The sequence below is a fragment of the Notolepis coatsorum genome, assembly GCF_963971535.1.
Source record: "Notolepis coatsorum genome assembly, chromosome: 1".
Taxonomy (NCBI): domain Eukaryota; kingdom Metazoa; phylum Chordata; class Actinopteri; order Aulopiformes; family Paralepididae; genus Notolepis; species Notolepis coatsorum.
In genome coordinates, this window is record NC_140165.1 from 300845635 (window position 1) to 300865662 (window position 20028).

The 20028-nt window shown below is 42.6% G+C and overlaps 1 protein-coding gene across 1 annotated transcript; it reads right to left on the reverse strand.

Moving 5' to 3' along the window:
- Nucleotides 1-10288: 10288 nt before the first annotated feature.
- Nucleotides 10289-19763, reverse strand: tlcd1 (TLC domain containing 1). Its single transcript, XM_084322905.1, has 4 exons — nt 19018-19763; nt 16829-16911; nt 11705-11787; nt 10289-10762 (listed from the first exon to the last, which is right to left on the reverse strand). Exons 1-4 carry the CDS (start codon nt 19224-19226, stop codon nt 10358-10360), a joined length of 780 nt encoding a protein of 259 aa, XP_084179031.1. The 5' UTR covers nt 19227-19763; the 3' UTR covers nt 10289-10357.
- Nucleotides 19764-20028: the final 265 nt, after the last annotated feature.

Below are 20028 nucleotides of genomic sequence, written 5' to 3' on the forward strand. Positions count from 1 at the left end.
TACCAAAGCACCTCAAAGGCGCTTAAAACAAAATTACAAACATCACAAAACAAACTGGTCAGACTACTACTTGACCTGAACCCCAGAACCCACCTCACCCCTGCCCACTTTGACAACCTAGGATGGCTTAGAGTAGACGACAGAGTACAGCAACTTGCAATGGGCCTGGTCTACAAGATACACTATACGACCGGGGTGCCCATGTACATGTCAAAATACTTCCCAAAGGTCAGTGAATACCACAACCACTACACCAGAGGAAGCTCAACAAATCATGTTAAACCCAGATTCGGCTCAAACAAGGGACTAAACACGTTTCGCAATTATGCCACAACAATGTGGAACGCCCTACCCAAAGCTGTAAAGGAATGTGAATCCCTGCCCACATTCAAAACCGCTCTTAAAGAGCACCTACGGGAGGCTGCAATTCGAAACTGGCCACCGTAAATGCCCAAAACCCCCACCACCTCCTAATAGACAGTCTCCTCCCCACCGCATGTATATATTCCCTCCCCGCCGTATGTATATTTCCCTCCCACCCACCCACCCCCTCCTAATGTACAGTCCCCTCCCCATCATATGTATATACTCTGTCAGGATCTAGGGGTAACAGTACTGTATATTTGAATACCGCTTATGTCACAAATGTATCAGTACTAAATACCTATATGTCCCTATGCCATAAATGTCATGTATGTTGTGTATGTCATAAATGTCTATATGAATTGAAAATGGGGGACCCTGATGGAAACAAGACAAACGTCTTTCTCAGGTCTGCATCCCCTTGAGCCGTACTGTATTGTACCCATTCTGCAATCTGTTAAATAAAGTTTTCATTCATTCATTCATTCAGACTTAAGACGTGTCCGGCCCGCGTGAATATTAAAGGCAACCAACTTGTGTTCGGCTTTTCTCTGATTGGCCGCGACCCCCCGCGCAGGCAAGCGGAAGCCGTCCCACGTCCCAAATTAAATCCAAGGAGCAAGCGGCAGCGCGGGCAGGCATGCGTTGTTCATGGGACGGGGTAGCACGGTGTGTAACCTCACTCGCTATTTGCATATCAATAGCTCCGGTCGTCAGGTGTGTTAAATACGTTCTCAGACACATTCACACCTAACCTTGTTGTGAAGACGTGTTACATTCCATTCGTAGAGGCAATTAGGCACTGTCTTTAGTCTGTGGCCAAGCGAGGGGACATTAAATGCGCATTCGCGGGAGCGCGCGCACGCGCCGGGAGCGCGCGTGCACGTGGTGCGTGTCACCCCAGATGATTTCAATAACGCACCACTGAGCGCGGGCAACCAACTTGTGTACCAACCAACTTGTGTTCAGCTGCTGTACCAACCAACTTGTGTTCAGCTGCGGTAGCAGTGGAGCGCTGCTGACTGATTATTATGTTTCGCGTTTTTAACAACCAACTACCAGATTCACTCGTCAGTCGTCACTGTACATGACTTCTGAAGTATAAACAAAGCCCATACAGTTATGAAATGCGCTGAACTAGAAAGCGTAACGTTATTATGTTTCGCGTTTTTAACAACCAACTACCAGATTCACTCGTCACTGTACATGACTTCTGAAGTATAAACAAAGCCCATACAGTTATGAAATGCGCTGAACTAGAAAGCGTAACGTTATTATGTTTCGCGTTTTTAACAACCAACTACCAGATTCACTCGTCACTGTACATCACTTCAGCTCCAGCAGCAGCAGCGGCCGTGCTCCGTTGTAGGAAGCCCTTCAATGACAGCGCTCTCATATTTTGCGAATGCATAAACTATATCTTAAATTATGGCTATGTGTCTAATATGGCTGTCGCTTATCAATGACTTCGCGACAGCCATATTAAACACTCACTGTACAGAGAAACGCTGAACGAAAAGCTGAACACAAGTTGGTTGCCTTTAATATTCACACGTCCGGCGTATCATGGGGACATTAACGTGTGTTGTCGGGCCTTAGAAATAAATTGGATTTTTTTTATTTGATTTGATATGTTATGAGAGAATTGGTCGTTAGGTTAGTTGTTCCAGACAAAACATCTCTGTATGCATACGTGTATGCCAGTATGCAGGTTACCGTTTATCGTAAACGGAGTAAAGGAATATTACACTAGGAATATAAGAGGGTGAATGCGAGATGTTTCTGCAAACTGTGGCGAACCCTAACAATAGTATGCAGCTGCAGAGCCGCAGAGCCAGCGGCGCTCTCAGGGCCGCGCTCTGACGGCCGCGCTGTGAGGGCCACTCAGCAGTGCCAGCGCCACCCACCCAATGGCTGAATTGGAGTATTGCACTGTGCGGGCACAGCTGTGAGATCCGCGCCCACGCGAGGCCAGATATCTTGAATGAATGCGTTTATTTATTTCGAACATAAATTGCAAATAAATAATAATAATAAACTAGACAATTCATCATATTTATATTTATATATTTCATTTTTTCGCCATGTTATTCATAATTCCCTCACGGAGCCTGGTCTGATGCAGTGGGACTCTGCACAACTCTGCAAAGCTTCAATACTGCCCCCTGGTGGATGATCGGCGAGTTGCCAAACCGGAAATGGCAGAGTCGACCTCGGACCTAGGTGCATCTCCGAAATGCGTCCTGCCCTTGCCTATTGTTGCGGGACTCTAGCCACACACTGTGGATATGGATCGCTGCCATAACTCAATAATCGACATGATTTGGGCGTGTATTATTATTATACAAACCGGAAATGGATCGACTTGATCACCGTCAAATAAGTGGGATCTTTTTTTGCTCCAGTCTCATCGCCCAACGGTAAAGCTGACATTACCGCTTCAAGGCCCTCGACCTAGCATACCGTGCGGCAAAGGGAAGCGCTCCCGCCTACCTCCGGTCAATGGTCTCTAACTACACACCCTCAAGACCCCTACGCTCTGCATCTTCTGGCCGCCTCAGACCTACTCCTATCCAAGCTCCCGGAGGGTCATCAAAGAGAAGCCGCCTATTCTCAGTCCTTGCCCCACAATGGTGGAATGAACTACCCATCCCAGTTAGGACAGCCGAATCCCGTCCAATCTTTCGCCGTCGACTAAAGACTCACTTCTTCAACCATTATCTGAAATAATAAAAAAAAAAAAAAAAAAAAATCTAACCCTGACTAACCTTACTCTTGTCCTAATAAACTAACCTACACTGTAACACGCAACACTTTGATGAACATTGTTACTCAGCTGATAGAGTTGTACCCTTTCTGCTGTCTTGTCGTACAGAACTTGTAAGTCGCTTTGGATAAAAGCGTCAGCTAAATGACTAAATGTAAAATGTAAATTACTTTCAGCCTGTTTGTTTATTATTATCCATGCAAACTGCTCTGATCAATATATCACCCATACTACATAAAGCATTTAACGACGATCACAGAATTATAAACGACCCCCCCCCCTCCGTTCATCCGCGCATGATCAGTCATAAAGTTTAGGATCATGTACAGTTGAAATTTTTAATATAGCGTGGATCGGCAACAAACGGCATTTGATAATATGCGTTTATGCCTATATCTCACGTTCTAGGAATTACTGCAGAAAACGATAAAAACATATTTATATTCTAGACGGTATTTTCGTATGAATGAAAAAGTAAAATGTTCCTACATCCTGAACATAGATAATCGATGTTGAATGGGCCATAGTAATGTCAATTTAGCAATACAATTTAAAAAGTTATAGCCCTGCAAAGAAGGTGAACATCTCCATAGGCTTACAGTGCTGGCAGAGAATGGTATAAGATGCTCAAATTGTGTGGCAGGGAATGTGTTAAGGGAATGCAGACCAGAGAAAGACGTTTGTCTTGTTTACATCAGGGTCCCCCATTTTCAATTCATAGTGACATTTATGACATACACAACATACACAACATACTGTATTGTCTCTTTCCACAGCAAACCGGTAGGCACCTTGGTTGAGAAATGCAGACTTCAATCTATGTTGTTTAGTCTATCTGTTCAGTACTGTTCAGTACTGTTTCAAGATGCACAATGAGATCTTCTGAGATAATTGTTGAATAGTTACACAAATGTTCTAGAATGTTTGATTATGACATCATACTGTGACATCACAAATGTTCTAGAATGTTCTATGACAAGTAAGTAAGTCAAGAACAAAACAAGAACACCATAAAGTCCAAACATTTTTAAATAAATATATGCTTCCACAGACATAACTTTGACCACAAGACCACCTGACATACCCACATATAGTGTCTTATGTAGTCTTATGCATAATTGCACATAGTTCATGTATAATATTGTAAAATAGCTTAGACCTACTTGCATAGAATAGTCATGTATAATATTGCTGGCTGTACAATACTGCTGCTGTAGGCCTATAATACTGATGTTCATATCCAGTATACACATATTTACATTAAACATAATATTCACCATTCCTTAATTACCATCATACCCACATCACATAGACTGTAGTGTATAGCAGCAAAAGTATACCGTTACCTGGCCCATGGGGACATTAATGTGTGTTGTCGGGCCTTACAAATACATTTGATTTTGATTTGATTATCAATAAGGTAGGATATCTGGAACACACAAACACACAATTTTTTTAATCACATATCATGAAACTCGGGGACCTGGCTGAATTTAAGACTGCACAAATCATGTTTAAAGCACGAAACAATTCACTCCCAGGTAACATCCAAAAATTCTGTTAAAGAGAGGGGGGTTACAATTTAGTCTAACTTCAAGAAACAGGCTGTTCATTCAACAATGTATGTATATTTCAGTTTGTGGAGTGAATATGAGTTGCATAAGATAATAGTGTGATCATGGGTGATTTATGTACCATTACAATCACTACATAATAACGTTTTCAATCAATCAATCAAGGGGGTAGGAATACATAGTTTACACTTCATCCTCCTACTCCTGCAGTGCTTGTTTGTTTTTTAATCTGTTTATTACTTGTTTTTTATTATTATTTATTTTCAATTTATGTTCGAAATAAATAAACGCATTCATTCAAGATATTGTGTGAGCAAAAGTATAACTCGTCATGATACAGTATGTACATCCTCGAGGCTCTGGCCTCGCGCGGATCTCACAGCTGTGCCCGCACAGTGCAATACTCCAATTCAGCCATTGGCAATTCAGCCATTGGGTGGGTGGCGCTGCTGAGCGGCCCTCACAGCGCGGCCGTCAGAGCGCGCCCCTGAGAGCGCCGCTGGATCTGCGGCTCTGCAGCTGCATGCTTCTCGGAAAATGGGTGGCGGAAGGAAGCTCGATTGGTACATTGTAACAAATGCCCAATAATAAATAAACTTTATTTGTATAGCACATTTCATACAGAAACTGCAGCTCAAAGTGCTTCACAACAGAAAAATACAGGCATAAAATGAGCACATAAAGTGCAGACATATAAAATCACAGTTTTTTACATTATAATCTAACATCCCAACACAACAGGCCACCTTGTTTATGGTTTGATTCAGTTTTAAATAGACAATAATAAAAAGTAAGTAGACAGAGTAAAATAGTGCAATAGTGCAGTGCAATAAAATTGTAGAATAGAATAGATTAAAAATATATATATATTTAAAATAGTTCTGGATTACTGTTCAACAGTTCAAAGTCGTCTTTACCTTCTCTGTTTGGTATCCACTTGACACTTGACAGTACAGCAAAAAAAATAAAGCAATAAAGCAACTTGATTTGATTATTTGCGTATACCATGATGATATACTGCATGATATATTGTTGTGGAAAATTATTTCTCCAAGTCCAGTGAGTTTACAGAAATTGAGATCGAGTCAATGGATACAGAGAGCGGAAGACAATCTGTGAAGGGAGCCCCGAGCCCATGAAGGATGCTTTCAGCCTGAAATACATCAAGGTTTTGCACACAGGAAGAAAAGTCAGGCAGTTATCATAACAGTGTGGGATGAACATTGATACGCTGCACCTGGCCCTAGAAGAACAAATATTTTGTTATGAGAGAATTGGTCGTTAGAGTTGTTCCAGACAAAACATCTCTGTATGCATACATTTATGCCAGTAGGCAGGTTACCGTTTATCGTAAACGGAGTAAAGGAATATTACACTAGGAATGTTAAGGTGAACATGTGATCTTTCCATAATAATATGTACCACCACCCAGGGGTGTAGCTCCAGATTCTGGGCCCCATGAAAGAATGTATTTGTAGGCCCCCAGTGAATGCGAGCGCGAGCGGAAATCTTTTTGGCAATTTTTTTATTGATGAAAACGCATAATATGGTTTTTACCTATACATTCGGATCAGCAGTTCAGCACCTGCACTGTTGGTGGGTGAGCCTAGTAAAGGATGTCGCATTGCGTTCATCTTCAATGAATGGACCAATGCAATAGTCTACCAAAGCCCCCCCTCTCTCTCTATATATCTCACACACACACACACACACACTTCAGAAACAAACATAGTATCAATGAGAGCATCAATAATACACCTGAGTGATGTCTAGTAAAAAAAATAAAAAAAAATGTGGGCCCCCCCCCCCAGTGCTGGGCCCTTGGAATCATCCTAAGATACCCCCCCCCCCCCCCCCCCCCCCATGTGGCACCACCAATGCGAGATGTTTCTGCTCACTGTGGCGAACCTAGCCTACTCTGATGGTCACAACAAACCAGACTGAGAAGGGCTCTCGCTCTTCTGTTATTTAATTTCATGGACCGAACTGGGCGAGGCACACTACAAACAAACTGGTCAGACTACTGCTTGACCTTACTCCTAGAACCCACCTAGGCTCACCCCTGCCCACTTTGACAACCTAGGATGGCTTAGAGTAGACGACAGAGTACAGCAACTTGCAATGGGCCTGGTCTACAAGATACACTACATGACCAAGGTACCCATGTACATGTCAAAATACTTCCCAAAGGTCAGTGAATACCACGATCACAACACCAGAGGGAGCTCCACAAATCATGTTAAACCCAGATTCGGCTCAAACAAGGGACTAAACACGTTTAGCAATTATGCCACATCAATGTGGAACGCCCTACCAAAAGCTGTAAAGGAATGTGAATCACTACCCACTTTCAAAACCACTCTCAAAGAACACCTACGGGAGACTGCAATTCTAAACTGGCCCCTGTAAATGTCCTAACCCAACCCCCTCCAATGTACAGTAAATGACCAAGTATGGTTTTGTCAATATTCCAATGTACAGTTTTGCTTGTAGAGTTGTACAGTGTTCCCCACCCCCCCCCCCCACCCACCCACCTCCAATGTACAGCCCCCCCCCCCCCCACCTACCCAACCTCCCCCAATGTACAGTTTTTACGTCAAATGTATATACTCTCTTTTCTGCTCTTTTTGTATCACAAACAGTACTGTATTTGCAAATCTGGAATGTCATAAATGTATAGATGTAGCAGTACTGTCTATCTGTATGTCATGTATGTCATATATCCTGATGAATTGAAAATGGGGGACCCTGATGTAAACAAGACGAAAGTCTTTCTCTGGTCTGCATCCCCTTAACAATTGTGTGTATTGAGCTGTACTGTATTGTACCCATTCTGCAATCTGTTAATAAAGTTTTCAATCAATCAATCAATCAATTGTCGATTGGAATATTGCATGTATCCTCCCGTTGAAAGTGAACACCAGGGGGCACCAAACCTCTGATGAGTTGCTATGAGAAATACTTCACGTTTACATATAGTCATTTAGCAGCTAAGTGACTTACAAGTTGTGTACAACAAGTCAGCAGGAAGGCTCAGGGTACAACTTTCAGCTGAGTAACAATGTTCGTCAGTGTTGAACGTGTGTGCTACAGTGTTGAGTGCATAGTAGTAAAGACATATTAGCATAGTAGTAGTTAGTACTATAGGCAAGGAAGATAACTTAGAAGCAAAGTGCACGATAGTAAAAAAACAATACATAATAGATTTCTCTTAGCTGCTAATATTCTTACAATTTGAAAGCATTTTTTTTGTTACTATTGTAGGTTAATCTTCAGAATATATGGGAAATATTCCTGAACTTATTCAGCTCTTGTCTTGCACTAGAACCAGGCTCATTAGATATTTAGTATAGCCTATACAGTACTGGTGTCATGGAGGGACCCAGAAGAGACAGACCAGGGTGGCCTGAACCATAAGAAACATCAACAGAATTTTCTTCCACACCTTCAAATTAAAAAAGCATTTTCAGCACATATATTTCTTTATTCATGACAAATTATTATTCATTTTTATTTTACCAGGTAGTCACTTGAGATCAAAGATATCTTTTTCGAGCAAGACCTGGCAACAATTCAAAATAAGACGCTTAAAATGCTGAACTAAGTTGCCACCTCAATACCAAATCTTTTATACATTAGTGCCTATCATAGTTGTGGTAAGTTGGCAATAGCCCACATCTTATAAACACATGTCTTTATCACTAGACATCTAGAAAGGTCTTGCACTCCACCAACTTTTATTTCACATTTGTATGATTCATTTAAAGGCACTGTGGCAAAGGCACTTTACAAGTTACCAAGACAAAGTAATGCTCAGGCCCGACTTTTTTTTATTTTAAATTTAATAAACCATGGCTTCTTTCAAATACAAACGTACATAATAGTCTAATTGATGATATGCACCAATGGTTGAGCTTCAAATTATACTTTCAGTAGCCTCATTTATGGAATGAGTGGAAGATGTTTAAAAGACTGTCATTTGAAATGTACCTGAAAACAAAGCCCAATCACTCCATATCTCCAGCCTAACTGTTTTTGTTCCACAATCAAAAATATCGATTGTACTATTAGGCTGATAATGTATCAATCTCAAAGCCCGCCCTCTTTTATTGATCATCCAAACACAACTGTTGTGATTGGGGGATCGAGAAAAGAGGGCAGGGCTTGAAATGGGTCAAGTATGAGTTCTTATTATCCCCTTCATGTGTTCTTAGACCATGAGGAAAATTAGATGGCAAGTGGCAATTAGAGGTAGGATGGCAAATAGGATCAGCACCTGTAGTAGTAGATAATCCCTCAACATGTCATCCCACATAATTTAAATATGCACTAAAATGTTAGATTATTTAAAATGAGGACAGTGTCAACATAACCACATACTGTACAGTTACATGGAATAATCACACCATTTAAAATGAGGACCGTGTCGACATAACCACATACAGTACATGGAATAATCACATCATAACCACATAGTTACATGAAATAATCACACCATTTAAAATGAGGACTGTGTCAACATAACCACATACTGTACAGTTACATGGAATAATCACACCATTTTAAAATGAGGACAGTGTCAACATAACCACATAGTTACATGGAATAATCACATCATTTAAAATGAGGACTGTGTCGACATAACCACATAGTTACATGGAATAATCACACCATTTAAAATGAGGACTGTGTCGACATAACCACATAGTTACATGGAATAATCACACCATTTAAAATGAGGACCGTGTCGACATAACCACATAGTTACATGGAATAATCACATCATTTAGTAGTTGATTCTACACAGTCCCCATTCGACAGTCCATAAATGAGGACCTTGTAGACCACTATATTGCGTGCCTATTCCACATAATTGTACATAGTCGGGGTCCACGCGGTCATCACTTTACCTTCTTCAACACACATTCATTCAATCTTAGTGCCTCTTTAAATCAGCATTATGACAAAAGCAAAACAAAATGTGATACGAGAAGAACCATAATTGTCAAAACATCCTAAATATTTAGATGTTAGTTGGATGTTCCCACTCCCAGACCGCGTCAACGAATGGATCTCCTAGCATGGCGTTTGGTGAGAATAAGTGAAGCCACGTCCCGTTACCTCCTCAGCCACAACGGCATCATACAGAGCAGGGTCACTTCAGACCCCCCCCCCCCCCCCCCTCCTGACCGCACCGCGTTCCACCACAAAATAGTCGAGAGCCCAACGTTTCTTCTTTGGACAAGATGCGACACAAAGCAACAATGGACATGTCTTAAGAGGTAGACAAACAGCGACCTCTAGGCAAAAGACGAGAGCATGGTACTGCGCTTTATTTTGTTTCTGTCCGACGTGTGGGTTGGATTTCAGTTGGTGCAGGGGAGGAGTTGCAACCGGGGGCCACACCTCAGGCTCTACCAAGAGAGGTCTGGAGAAATTCACAGTATAATAAGTTACCAAACTCCAACCCACACGTCAGGACACAGAAGGTAAACAAAGCGCAGTACCACAGCAGGGGCTCTTTTGCCTAAAAAGGTCCCTGTTAGACGATATTACGGATTATACCTTTAAGCAACAGCCCAGCCCCCCCCCCCCCCCCCCCAGCACAGCTGCAATGTCTCTCTGTGTCAGTCCCGTACATGTTCCGCGACAATCAGTCGGTGAGAAACTTTCTGGAGTTGTTATTGTGAGTGCCGTTCTGCGCCAGGTGAGGCCTGCTGCGGGGGAAGAAGTCGGCGCGCAGCAGACGATAGAAGTAGATCAGGATCATAATGTTCATCAGGACCATGGTGACGAGGAAGTAGGCTCCGTGATCCAGCTGGGGGTAATTGTGCACAATCCAACAGGTCAGATAGAACTGGGCGATCAGGCGGAAGCAGATGTAAGTGAAGAGGTTGAGGTATTTGTTGATGTTGTAGAAGGGCGTGTTCTGAGCCCCCGCCAGCTTAAGCATCAGCCTCAGGTGCAAGGTGATGCTGTTGACCTCGACGAAGAGGGCCACGACCGCACCGGCTACATAGTGATGTGTGTAAATGGAATACAGGAAGCTCCCGATGACCTGAGAAGGAGACAGACGGACGGGCGGGCGGGGGGTTGTATTGAGGAAGTTAGACGTGAATCAGAAATACAAGGAGTCTGCCAGTCTAGTTATAAACATTTATTACAGAGCTTTGGTCCAACTTGGTTCAGCCATATTATTGTCTATGAATCTTATCATAAATAATCACTCAAAGTTATGCTTCCGTAAATCTATACACAAAAAGGGGCATTTTATATTTGTCATGGGCCACAAGATACACAACACAAGCGACCACCCATTGACCTTATGGGGTGACCTTATGAGGTGCACGGCACACAATGTTCCCCTGCTCAGTAGCACCATGCACTGCATTCAGCTCTATTTCTGGTGATACAAATTGTCTGTCATGTTTTCTTGCAATAGAGGCCTTGCCTCTCTCTATGCAGTTCTATTTCTCCCAGCATGGCTGCCTGTAACATAGCAACCATTGTTTTGTACACAGCAATAGAAGAGACAATGGTTGCCATGTGCAAAACAACAGCTGCTACGTGTTGATCTATGAGAAATATATCAACTTACAAAAACATAATAATTTTGTGTCTTATTACTGGATCTTATAAACAAACTTGTCCAGTGTTTATTTTGCACATAAATTAGGCGTTTTCTTTTGAAAGTGGTTACAGGCAGCCATACTGGAAGAAAAGAAATCTTCACAAACATTCTGTGCAAGTCCTCCATTAGTCAGTGTCATACATAACACACGCTTCACACAAATTGTAAAACAGACTGCCTGTGTAGCACAGAAAAGTAGGTTCCCCCGACAGCGAAGTCTCCCTTGGTTAAAACGAATTGAATGCAACGGTAATATACCTGGGTGAAATACTATCGACATTATTCAAACCAGAGCACAACAAGGTATTACAGCAAAGAAAACTTGGGTCACAGGCAAGGTAACTGTAGGTAAATGTAAATGTAACTTACCAGAGCATGATGAATTAAGAATTCCCATGATCCTCCTGCATGACCCGTTAAGATGATGTCTCCGGCATCTTGCACAAAGTATCCTGTTAGTAGAAAGATAGATACTGTAACTCTGCTTCACACTCTAGATAGATACTGTAACTGCTTCACACTCTAGAATAGATAGATACTGTAACTCTGCTTCACACTCTAGATAGATACTGTAACTCTGCTTCACACTCTAGATAGATACTGTAACTCTGCTTCACACTCTAGATAGATACTGTAACTCTGCTTCACACTCTAGATTAGGGGTGTAACGATGTGACCTCACAACAGTACGATTATTCAGGCAACGATTCAATGCATCATGAAATCTCTTCATTTGACCACGATTCGATTCGATACATTTTCGATTAATTTTCTATCAGTTAATTCCCCAAAAAATGCTGAATACACAAATGTGGCTGGGGGAAGTGATTCACTCAGCATGAATGGACTATAGGTCAATAAAAACAATACACACACAAAAAACATTAAAATAAATATATATATTCAATTAATTTCAATTATAATCGATTCTAACATTCAAATCGATGCAGTTGAATCGTCACATTATGATGGATGCATTTCGATGAATTGATGCATCGTTACTCTAGATAGATACTGTAACTCTGCTTCACTCTAGATAGATACTGTAACTCTGCTTCACACTCTAGATATAATGTAACTCTGCTTCACACTCTAGATAGATACTGTAACTCTGCTTCACACTCTAGATAGATACTGTAACTCTGCTTCACACTCTAGATATACTGTAACTCTGCTTCACACTCTAGATAGATACTGTAACTCTGCTTCACACTAGATAGATACTGTAACTCTGCTTCACACTCTATAAAGATAGATACTGTAACTCTGCTTCACACTCTAGATAGATACTGTAACTCTGCTTCATACTCTATAAAGATAGATACTGTAACTCTGCTTCACACTATAGTCTATAAAGATAGATAATGTAACTCTGCTTCCCACTCTATAAAGATAATGTAACTCTGCTTCCCACTCTATAAAGATAGATACTGTAACTCAAGTTTCAAGTTCAAGTTTCAAGTTTCTTTAATAGTTGTCATACAGAAGTACAGAATACATTTATACAAAATGCTTCTTACTGTTACGCTCCAGAGACTGTGCAAGACAAGATAAGTATGAAATAAAATAACATAGTTGTAACTGAGGGGTACAATTCCCTGACTGTATTGATAAGTATGGTATCATTAAACCACTACCGCTTTATGTACTTTAATTACTGGCCATACAGTACATGATATATAAATATAATGAACACTTCCCACAATGAATCGGTTCTACACAAAGTGATAATTAAGTATTTATTGCAGCAAAAGGTACATAATATACTTCTCTTATTATACTTTGGATGCGCTTATAAGGCAAAGGAATGTGCGTAGGCAAATCAATAATGAATGTCCATTCTCTGGTTACGCAGGAGGTAATTATACAACCTGAATCTTAGGGAATTATATCTATGGTACACTAGTAATATATAGCGGGAGATACTGGAAGGGTCCCCCCGGTTGTAAGCCAGCAGGGGTAGAGGATCTGTCGGTAGTAGAGAGTCTGGTCAACGATGACTAAGGAGACTCCAAGTACAGGAGACGGTGCAATAGCCTCTTGATCCACAGACGAATACAGCTGTTCTCCGTAGACTGTAGCTCCACAGTGAAGAAAGCTAGCCGGCCTCAGGCTCTCTGAGGCGCGGACTCGACTTGGCTCCTCACAGGGTAAATCCAACATGTGTAGGCGTCGGCGATTCTCCGCTCCATAAATCACAGGACCAAAACAAATATAATCCAGCCGCAAAGGGCTATGTAGTCGTCGGGTAGATTAATCCAGTGTACATGTCCACACGGTTCTCGTCTAGGTCTCCTCGGGTGAAAGCGCCATGAAAGCAGCCCAGCCTGGATAAGCACTCTAGCTGGTACGAGGAAGCGTTGGTGATGCTGGTCACTGTAGAACTTTAGCCGCACGATACACTATACACAAATAGACTATTACTGACTTAATAGAAATATGTCGCACTCGACGGTATAGCGCCAAACTCTGACAATTCAGTTATTAATTCGCACGCGGTCTCAATGCTCTATTTTGGGGCCAAACAGGCCATACTTCACCGCACGGAGTATCGTGGGTGAGGCTTCAACTTATTGGGTAACTCTTGACTTCTGACTAAGTGCTTCTGTATTCACCTGCGCCATATTTATATGCACGGCGAACAATCTAGTGCCAGCCTCATTTCTGTCTCGTAGCCCTGGGCAAGGCCGGGCATGCACAGACATGTCTTGACGGTGACTTTGAACCTGACTCCGGAGGCATGGCTCTGGCGCCTGTGGACCGCTGTCCAATAGGAGAATGAAATATTATGGTCTGGGCTAAAGGGATATTCCGTGTATATGTACAAGGAATATACAAGGGATATCAAACGATATACAAATACTATGCAATATATATCAATCAATAAATATATATATTCGGTTTAATCTGATCCTTTGTAACAATAGTATAGCATGTAAATTAGAAGTAAAAAATGAGGTCACAGTGTTCAGTATAGACATATGTACAATGTTCGATGCAGAATAGACGTAACTGAGTTACCATATAATATACAATATACTATGCAGTGTACTAATATACAATACTATATAGTGCAAGGCAGAAATGGGATGAGGTGCAATTTAGGTACAATTTACAGTAGGTGTACGAGTTGTAGTGCAAATCCTTTATCAATAAATATAAAGTGTGTTTGTGTGATCTAAAGTGTGGAGAGTGGGTGCTGCAGTGTGTTGTTTGTTTAAGTGAGTGTGTGCGTGTGGGTGTGTGTGTTGTGTGCATTTGATGGTTGTTGCATAGTGTTTATTGTTCGTTTAGCAGCCTGATGGCCTGGGGATAGAAGCTTCTTCTGAGTCTTTCTGTGCTCGCCTTAAGACTCCGGTATCCCTTGCCTGACCGCAGCAGTTCAAAGAGGCAGTTGTTCGGGTGGCTGGAGTCCTTGATGATTCTCTTAGCCTTCCCCCTGCACCGCTTGTTGTAAATGTTCTGGAGGGTGGGAAACCCCCCTCCAATTGTGCGTTCGGCTGAACGTGTCACTCTTTGTAGTCTGCTACGGTCTTGTGCAGTGCTATTCCCAAACCAGGAGGTGATGTTGCCAGTCAGGATGCTCTCTATTGTACATGAGTAGAAGTTCCTAAGGATCTTCTGACTGACTTGGAACTTCCTTAGGCGCCTGAGGAAGTAGAGGCGTTGTCATGCCTTCTTCACAACACTGTCAATGTGTGTGGTCCATGTCAAGTCCTCGGATATGTGGGCTCCGAGGTACTTGAAACTGTTCACTCTCTCAACCGGTGCCCCGTCGATGCTGAGGGGGCTGTAGTCCTTGACCCCCGACCTCCTGAAGTCCACAATCATCTCTTTTGTTTTGCTGACGTTCAGGGAGAGGCTGCTTCACACTCTTGATGTGTCAGCTCAGATGTAGGGAAACGGTTATAGTATAAACACAATCCAAGTTTCTGATCCTCTTTTGTGCACCTTCCTGAAAAACACCAGTATTAACTACTAACGCAGCATTGCTATGCTAAAGATTTTAAATCAAGTGTTGTTCCTTGTATGTCTTGTATTTTAAACTTGTCCCTGTGTTTGCTCTTCAAATACAGTGAAACAGGTCTGTAATGTACACGGCACATTACAATATATATCCCCACCTAGCATTTTCAAAAACCGCCACTTAACAGACTGTGTGCATAGAGACTCAATTTACGGAAGTCATCTCAACAGTTGATGAGAATACAATTAAATGTTTATTTTTTTGTTATTCTTTTTAAAAGATGCCAATCAACACATGGTTTGCAATTATGGTCCATGTAGGCTACACCAATCTATGGGTATTCTCAAGTAAACACAAAGGACCCCTTTGTGCACAAAAAAAAAAAAAAAAAAAAAAAAATCCACAGCAGTTTGCCACAGTGGAGCCCACGGTTATTTGTGGTTATTATGGCAGCGCTACGCAGACGTCCATCTTCATGGTTACACAGAGAGGTGGCTAGCCCGGGCAGCATCAGCCAGTGTCGGTAGAGGATTAGGTTTGGTGCCCATAGTGGAGGTGCCACCCATTCTCATATAGTGGATCGGGTGAGACGGGCAGATCGGTATTGTTCCCGCCGGGCAGGAGGTGTTTGGTTAAACGGCCTATATTCTTCAGTCCAACAGATGTTCCTCTGTTTGTGCGTGAAAACTTGGAATAAAGGCTACCTTTTCCCAGACGAACAGTCTGAGCCGTTTGTGCTCAGAATCCACTCAACAAGGTTAATGATTTTACCACAGTGTCTTTTGATCAACTATAACTTATTATACGTTTATATCCAACCTACTTTGGATATAAAAACCTAACTTAAAGAGTTTACTACAATGCAGCTTTCAACTGTACAATTATTTCTTGTAAGATAAGGTATTCCTGTATTGATCCCCTTGGGGAAATTAAGGCATTATATAACAGCATGGGGAGGGGAGGTACAGGTAGTAGGAGACTAGCCCCTTTCGTGACTGTGATGCACGCCAACAAGGTTTGGCCAAGTGAAGTTTATAAAAATGATTTAAAATGTTTATTAGCAACGCCGAGCTTTCAAACCATTGCGTTTCTCTGTCCAAGACCCTTGTGCAACTGTGAGTACCTTTGAAATTTCTCTGCAATAGTCTTGTATAACGAACGTTTTTCGCGTCAGACCAGTTCTTCAGAGTTAAAATAGGGTGGTTTCCTATGGGGGAGCAAGGGACTGTGGATTCACTCGGCCAAACCTTGTTGGCGTGCATCACAGTCACGAAAGGGGCTAGTCTTCTTCTAAATTACATGCTATACTATGTTATTTGATACTATCTTGTCTAGCACAGTCTCTGGAGCGTAACAGTAAGAAGCATTTTGTATGAAAGTATTCTGTACTTCTGTATGACAACTATTAAAGAAACTTGAACTTGAAACTTGAACTAGGAGACATGATACAGGTCATAGAATTATAGTACAATGGAGAAGTAAAACATTTAAATAGAATACAAATAAATAAAAAAGCAGCAACTGACCTGTTGAGACACAGATGAGCAGGTAGCACAGAGGGGTGTAGCTAGAGTGGATGTCTTGCAGCAACTCTGGCCAAACCAGCACACTGGAGAGAGGGACACATGGTTATGTAAAGGTGGGTCCGCATTCCTCTCAGTCACAGACACACACAGGCTCACTCCTGGTGAGAAAAGCATGACTAAAATTCACAGACACACACAGGCTCACTCCTGGTGAGAAAAGCATGACTTAAAATTCACAGACACACACAGGCTCACTCCTGGTGAGAAAAGCATGACTAAAATTCACAGACACACACAGGCTCACTCCTGGTGAGAAAAGCATGACTTAAAATTCACAGACACACACAGGCTCACTCCTGGTGAGAAAAGCATGACTTAAAATTCACAGACACACACAGGCTCACTCCTGGTGAGAAAAGCATGACTTAAAATGCACAGACACACACAGGCTCACTCCTGGTGAGAAAAGCATGACTTAAAATTCACAGACACACACAGGCTCACTCCTGGTGAGAAAAGCATGACTCTTAGTAGAGCCATTAGTATCAGACATTAGGGATTCTAAACTCCCTTACCAATATGTCAGCCCATGTGCCCCAATAGTCTCTCTATGGTCAGACAGTTGGCTGCTAATTCTTGTCAAGTCACACTTGTGCTGCCAGTAGGCTCACTCTAATGTGCAACACTGTTTCAGTTTCATTGGAAAAAAAACTAAATAAAAACAGTATTACCCCTTAGAAAGATTGATTTACGTTAAATTGTTATACTCTACTTTGGACCGTCCATTGCCCTGTAAAGAAAAGTACACGTGAGAATGCGAGTTTGCTGTCAGTGTGACCGATAAATAAAGTTAATAAATATGTTAATGAATAACGTTGTTTTACATTAGATAGCAGATAGCACACAGACTACCTCAACACCACTAGAAAGAGTGGACTTTATTTGGGTAAATGTCACGTGAGCCTGAGCTACACCGCTATAGCTTTTTGGGAGAACTAACTTCAGCTGCCTCAACATCATTACGATTTGTATATGAACTCATGCCATGAGAGAGGAATGTATAACATCCCACATAAAAGCTGACGTGTTGATCTGTTATTATTAAACCATATGCATATCTAAACGATATCCGTCTGTGGGGGACCCTGATGTAAACAAGACGAAAGTCTTTCTCTGGTCTGCATCCCCTTATTAACAATTGTGTGTATTGAGCTGTACTGTACTATACCCATTCTGCAATCTGTTAATAAAGTTTTCAATCAATCAGTCGCTTTGGCCCCGCCTTGTACAAATCTCACAACACGTTCACAGCAGCAGCTCTCTAGCAACAGGTCTTTCCAGTTTATACAGTCTGCTGGCGAGTATGAGTCAAAGTTAGTTACCCATCACGCGTTTTGCGTGGTTCCCCCCCCCCCCCCAATTAAACATTCACGCAAAGAAGGGAATCTCACGAATGCGTTCGCAATATCCCGTTATATTTGTTCCCATTATTATTACACGGTGAGTAGCTATAGCTATATATCGAAAGTCCTCTTGTCTGCTGCTGACTCACGCAGATTTGGGTCACCGAGTTCAAATACTTGTTCTATCAACATATCGATCATACAACAGATCACGCGTACAGATCGGAAAGAGCCTCCACGTCGGTGCTGAATAGGAGACTGTGTGTCTCTTCTACCCACGTGAAAATACCACTGCTCCCCCAGCCCCCATCTCTCTGTCTCAACACGCTCAAACAGTACTGTATTTGTAAATCTGGTACGTCATAAATGTCTAGATGTAGCAGTAGTACTGTCTATCTGTATGTCGTGTATGTCATAATATGTCATGATGAATTGAAAATGGGGGACCCTGATGTAAACAAGACGAAAGTCTTTCTCTGGTCTGCATCCTCTTAACAATTGTGTGTATTGAGCCGTACTGTATTGTACCCATTCTGCAATCTGTTAATAAAGTTTTCAATCAATAAATCACTTCTCCTGGCTGCTGCCACAGATTGTTACTGCTGCTGCACAACAAACAAACAAACAACACATCATGTGGGTGCCCACACTGCAGATTGTTACTGCTGCACAACAAACAAACAACACATCATGTGGATGTGGGTGCCCACACTGTGTGAATGGAGGACAATGTGTCCCAGTGTGTGTGTGGGTGGGGGAGAGAGAGAGAGAGAGGGAGAGACTCACCAGGTCACGGCCAACGTCCCGGTGAGCACAGAGTGAATCAGGGACACCGAGAGGTTCCTCCACTTCCAGGCGCGGAAGTCGTCCTGCTGCACCACCTTGGGCACCGGCAGGTTCTGGAGCAGCCGGTGGGCCACGCGGAACAGCAGAGAACACGCCAGGACCGAGAGGCCCGGGTGTCCCTGCAGCACAGGAAGAAGGGCCGACAACATCTCTGCGCTCCCTCCTTCTTTCCTTATTGTTTTGTTGTTGCTTTTTTTTTTTTTTTTTTTTTTTAAACGCTCGATCGTTATGTTCTGGTTCCCCCCCGCCGGGCCTTAGTTACACGTCCTCTCTCCGGTTGACTGTTTGGCGGCGCGCCGCTCCTATTCACTGCTTTTCACGGTCCTCTCCACGGCCGCCTGTTGACGGGTATGTGTGACTTTCCGTGGGGGCAGTGGCAGTCCCAGATGTGAAGTGTGGTAAGACAGGGATGGTCTCTCCCGCCCCCCCCTCGACTGCACACTATCTCGAACCACTCCTTATTTCTTCTTCGGAGCTGATCTCCAATAGACGCGCGTCTTCTGTAGCCGTTTCTAACTTCTTCCAGAGGCTAATAAAGAAGACAGATCCGCTGGCGCTCCCAGCAACAAGCGCGTTACTTACAAGACTGGGTTATTTCCTCTTTCCTCCCCCGAAGCGAGTTGCTGTTCGGCTCGCCTGTGACTCTCTCTCTCGCCTGTGACTCTCTCTTTCTCTCTGTCTCTGTCTTTGTGTATATAATTGTGTGTGTGCGTGTGTGTGTGTGAGCAGAGTAAAGTGGGAGTGGTGGAGAGAGAGGGAGTGCCCTGTGGCCCCTGGGGTGGGTGGTGGCCTGCTTCAAGAAAACCAGAGAATCGGGAGAGGAGGGGCAGAGAGCTGCCTTGTCAAATCACAAGTACAACAAGGATGAAATGTGACAGTGGGGGGGGGGGGGGGGGGGGCTTGTCCAGAGTTTAATGCAGACATATAAATCAAATCAAATCAAATTAAACT

Coding starts and splice junctions, on each gene's coding strand:
- tlcd1 (XM_084322905.1), bottom strand. CDS start 19,226: ATGTTGTCGGCCCTTCTTCCTGTGCTGCAGGGACACCCGGGCCTCTCG. Junction 16,912..19,017: donor GGGACGTTGGCCGTGACCTG/GTGAGTCTCTCC, acceptor CCCTCTCTCCAG/TGTGCTGGTTTGGCCAGAGT. Junction 11,788..16,828: donor GCTCATCTGTGTCTCAACAG/GTCAGTTGCTGC, acceptor TTCTACTAACAG/GATACTTTGTGCAAGATGCC.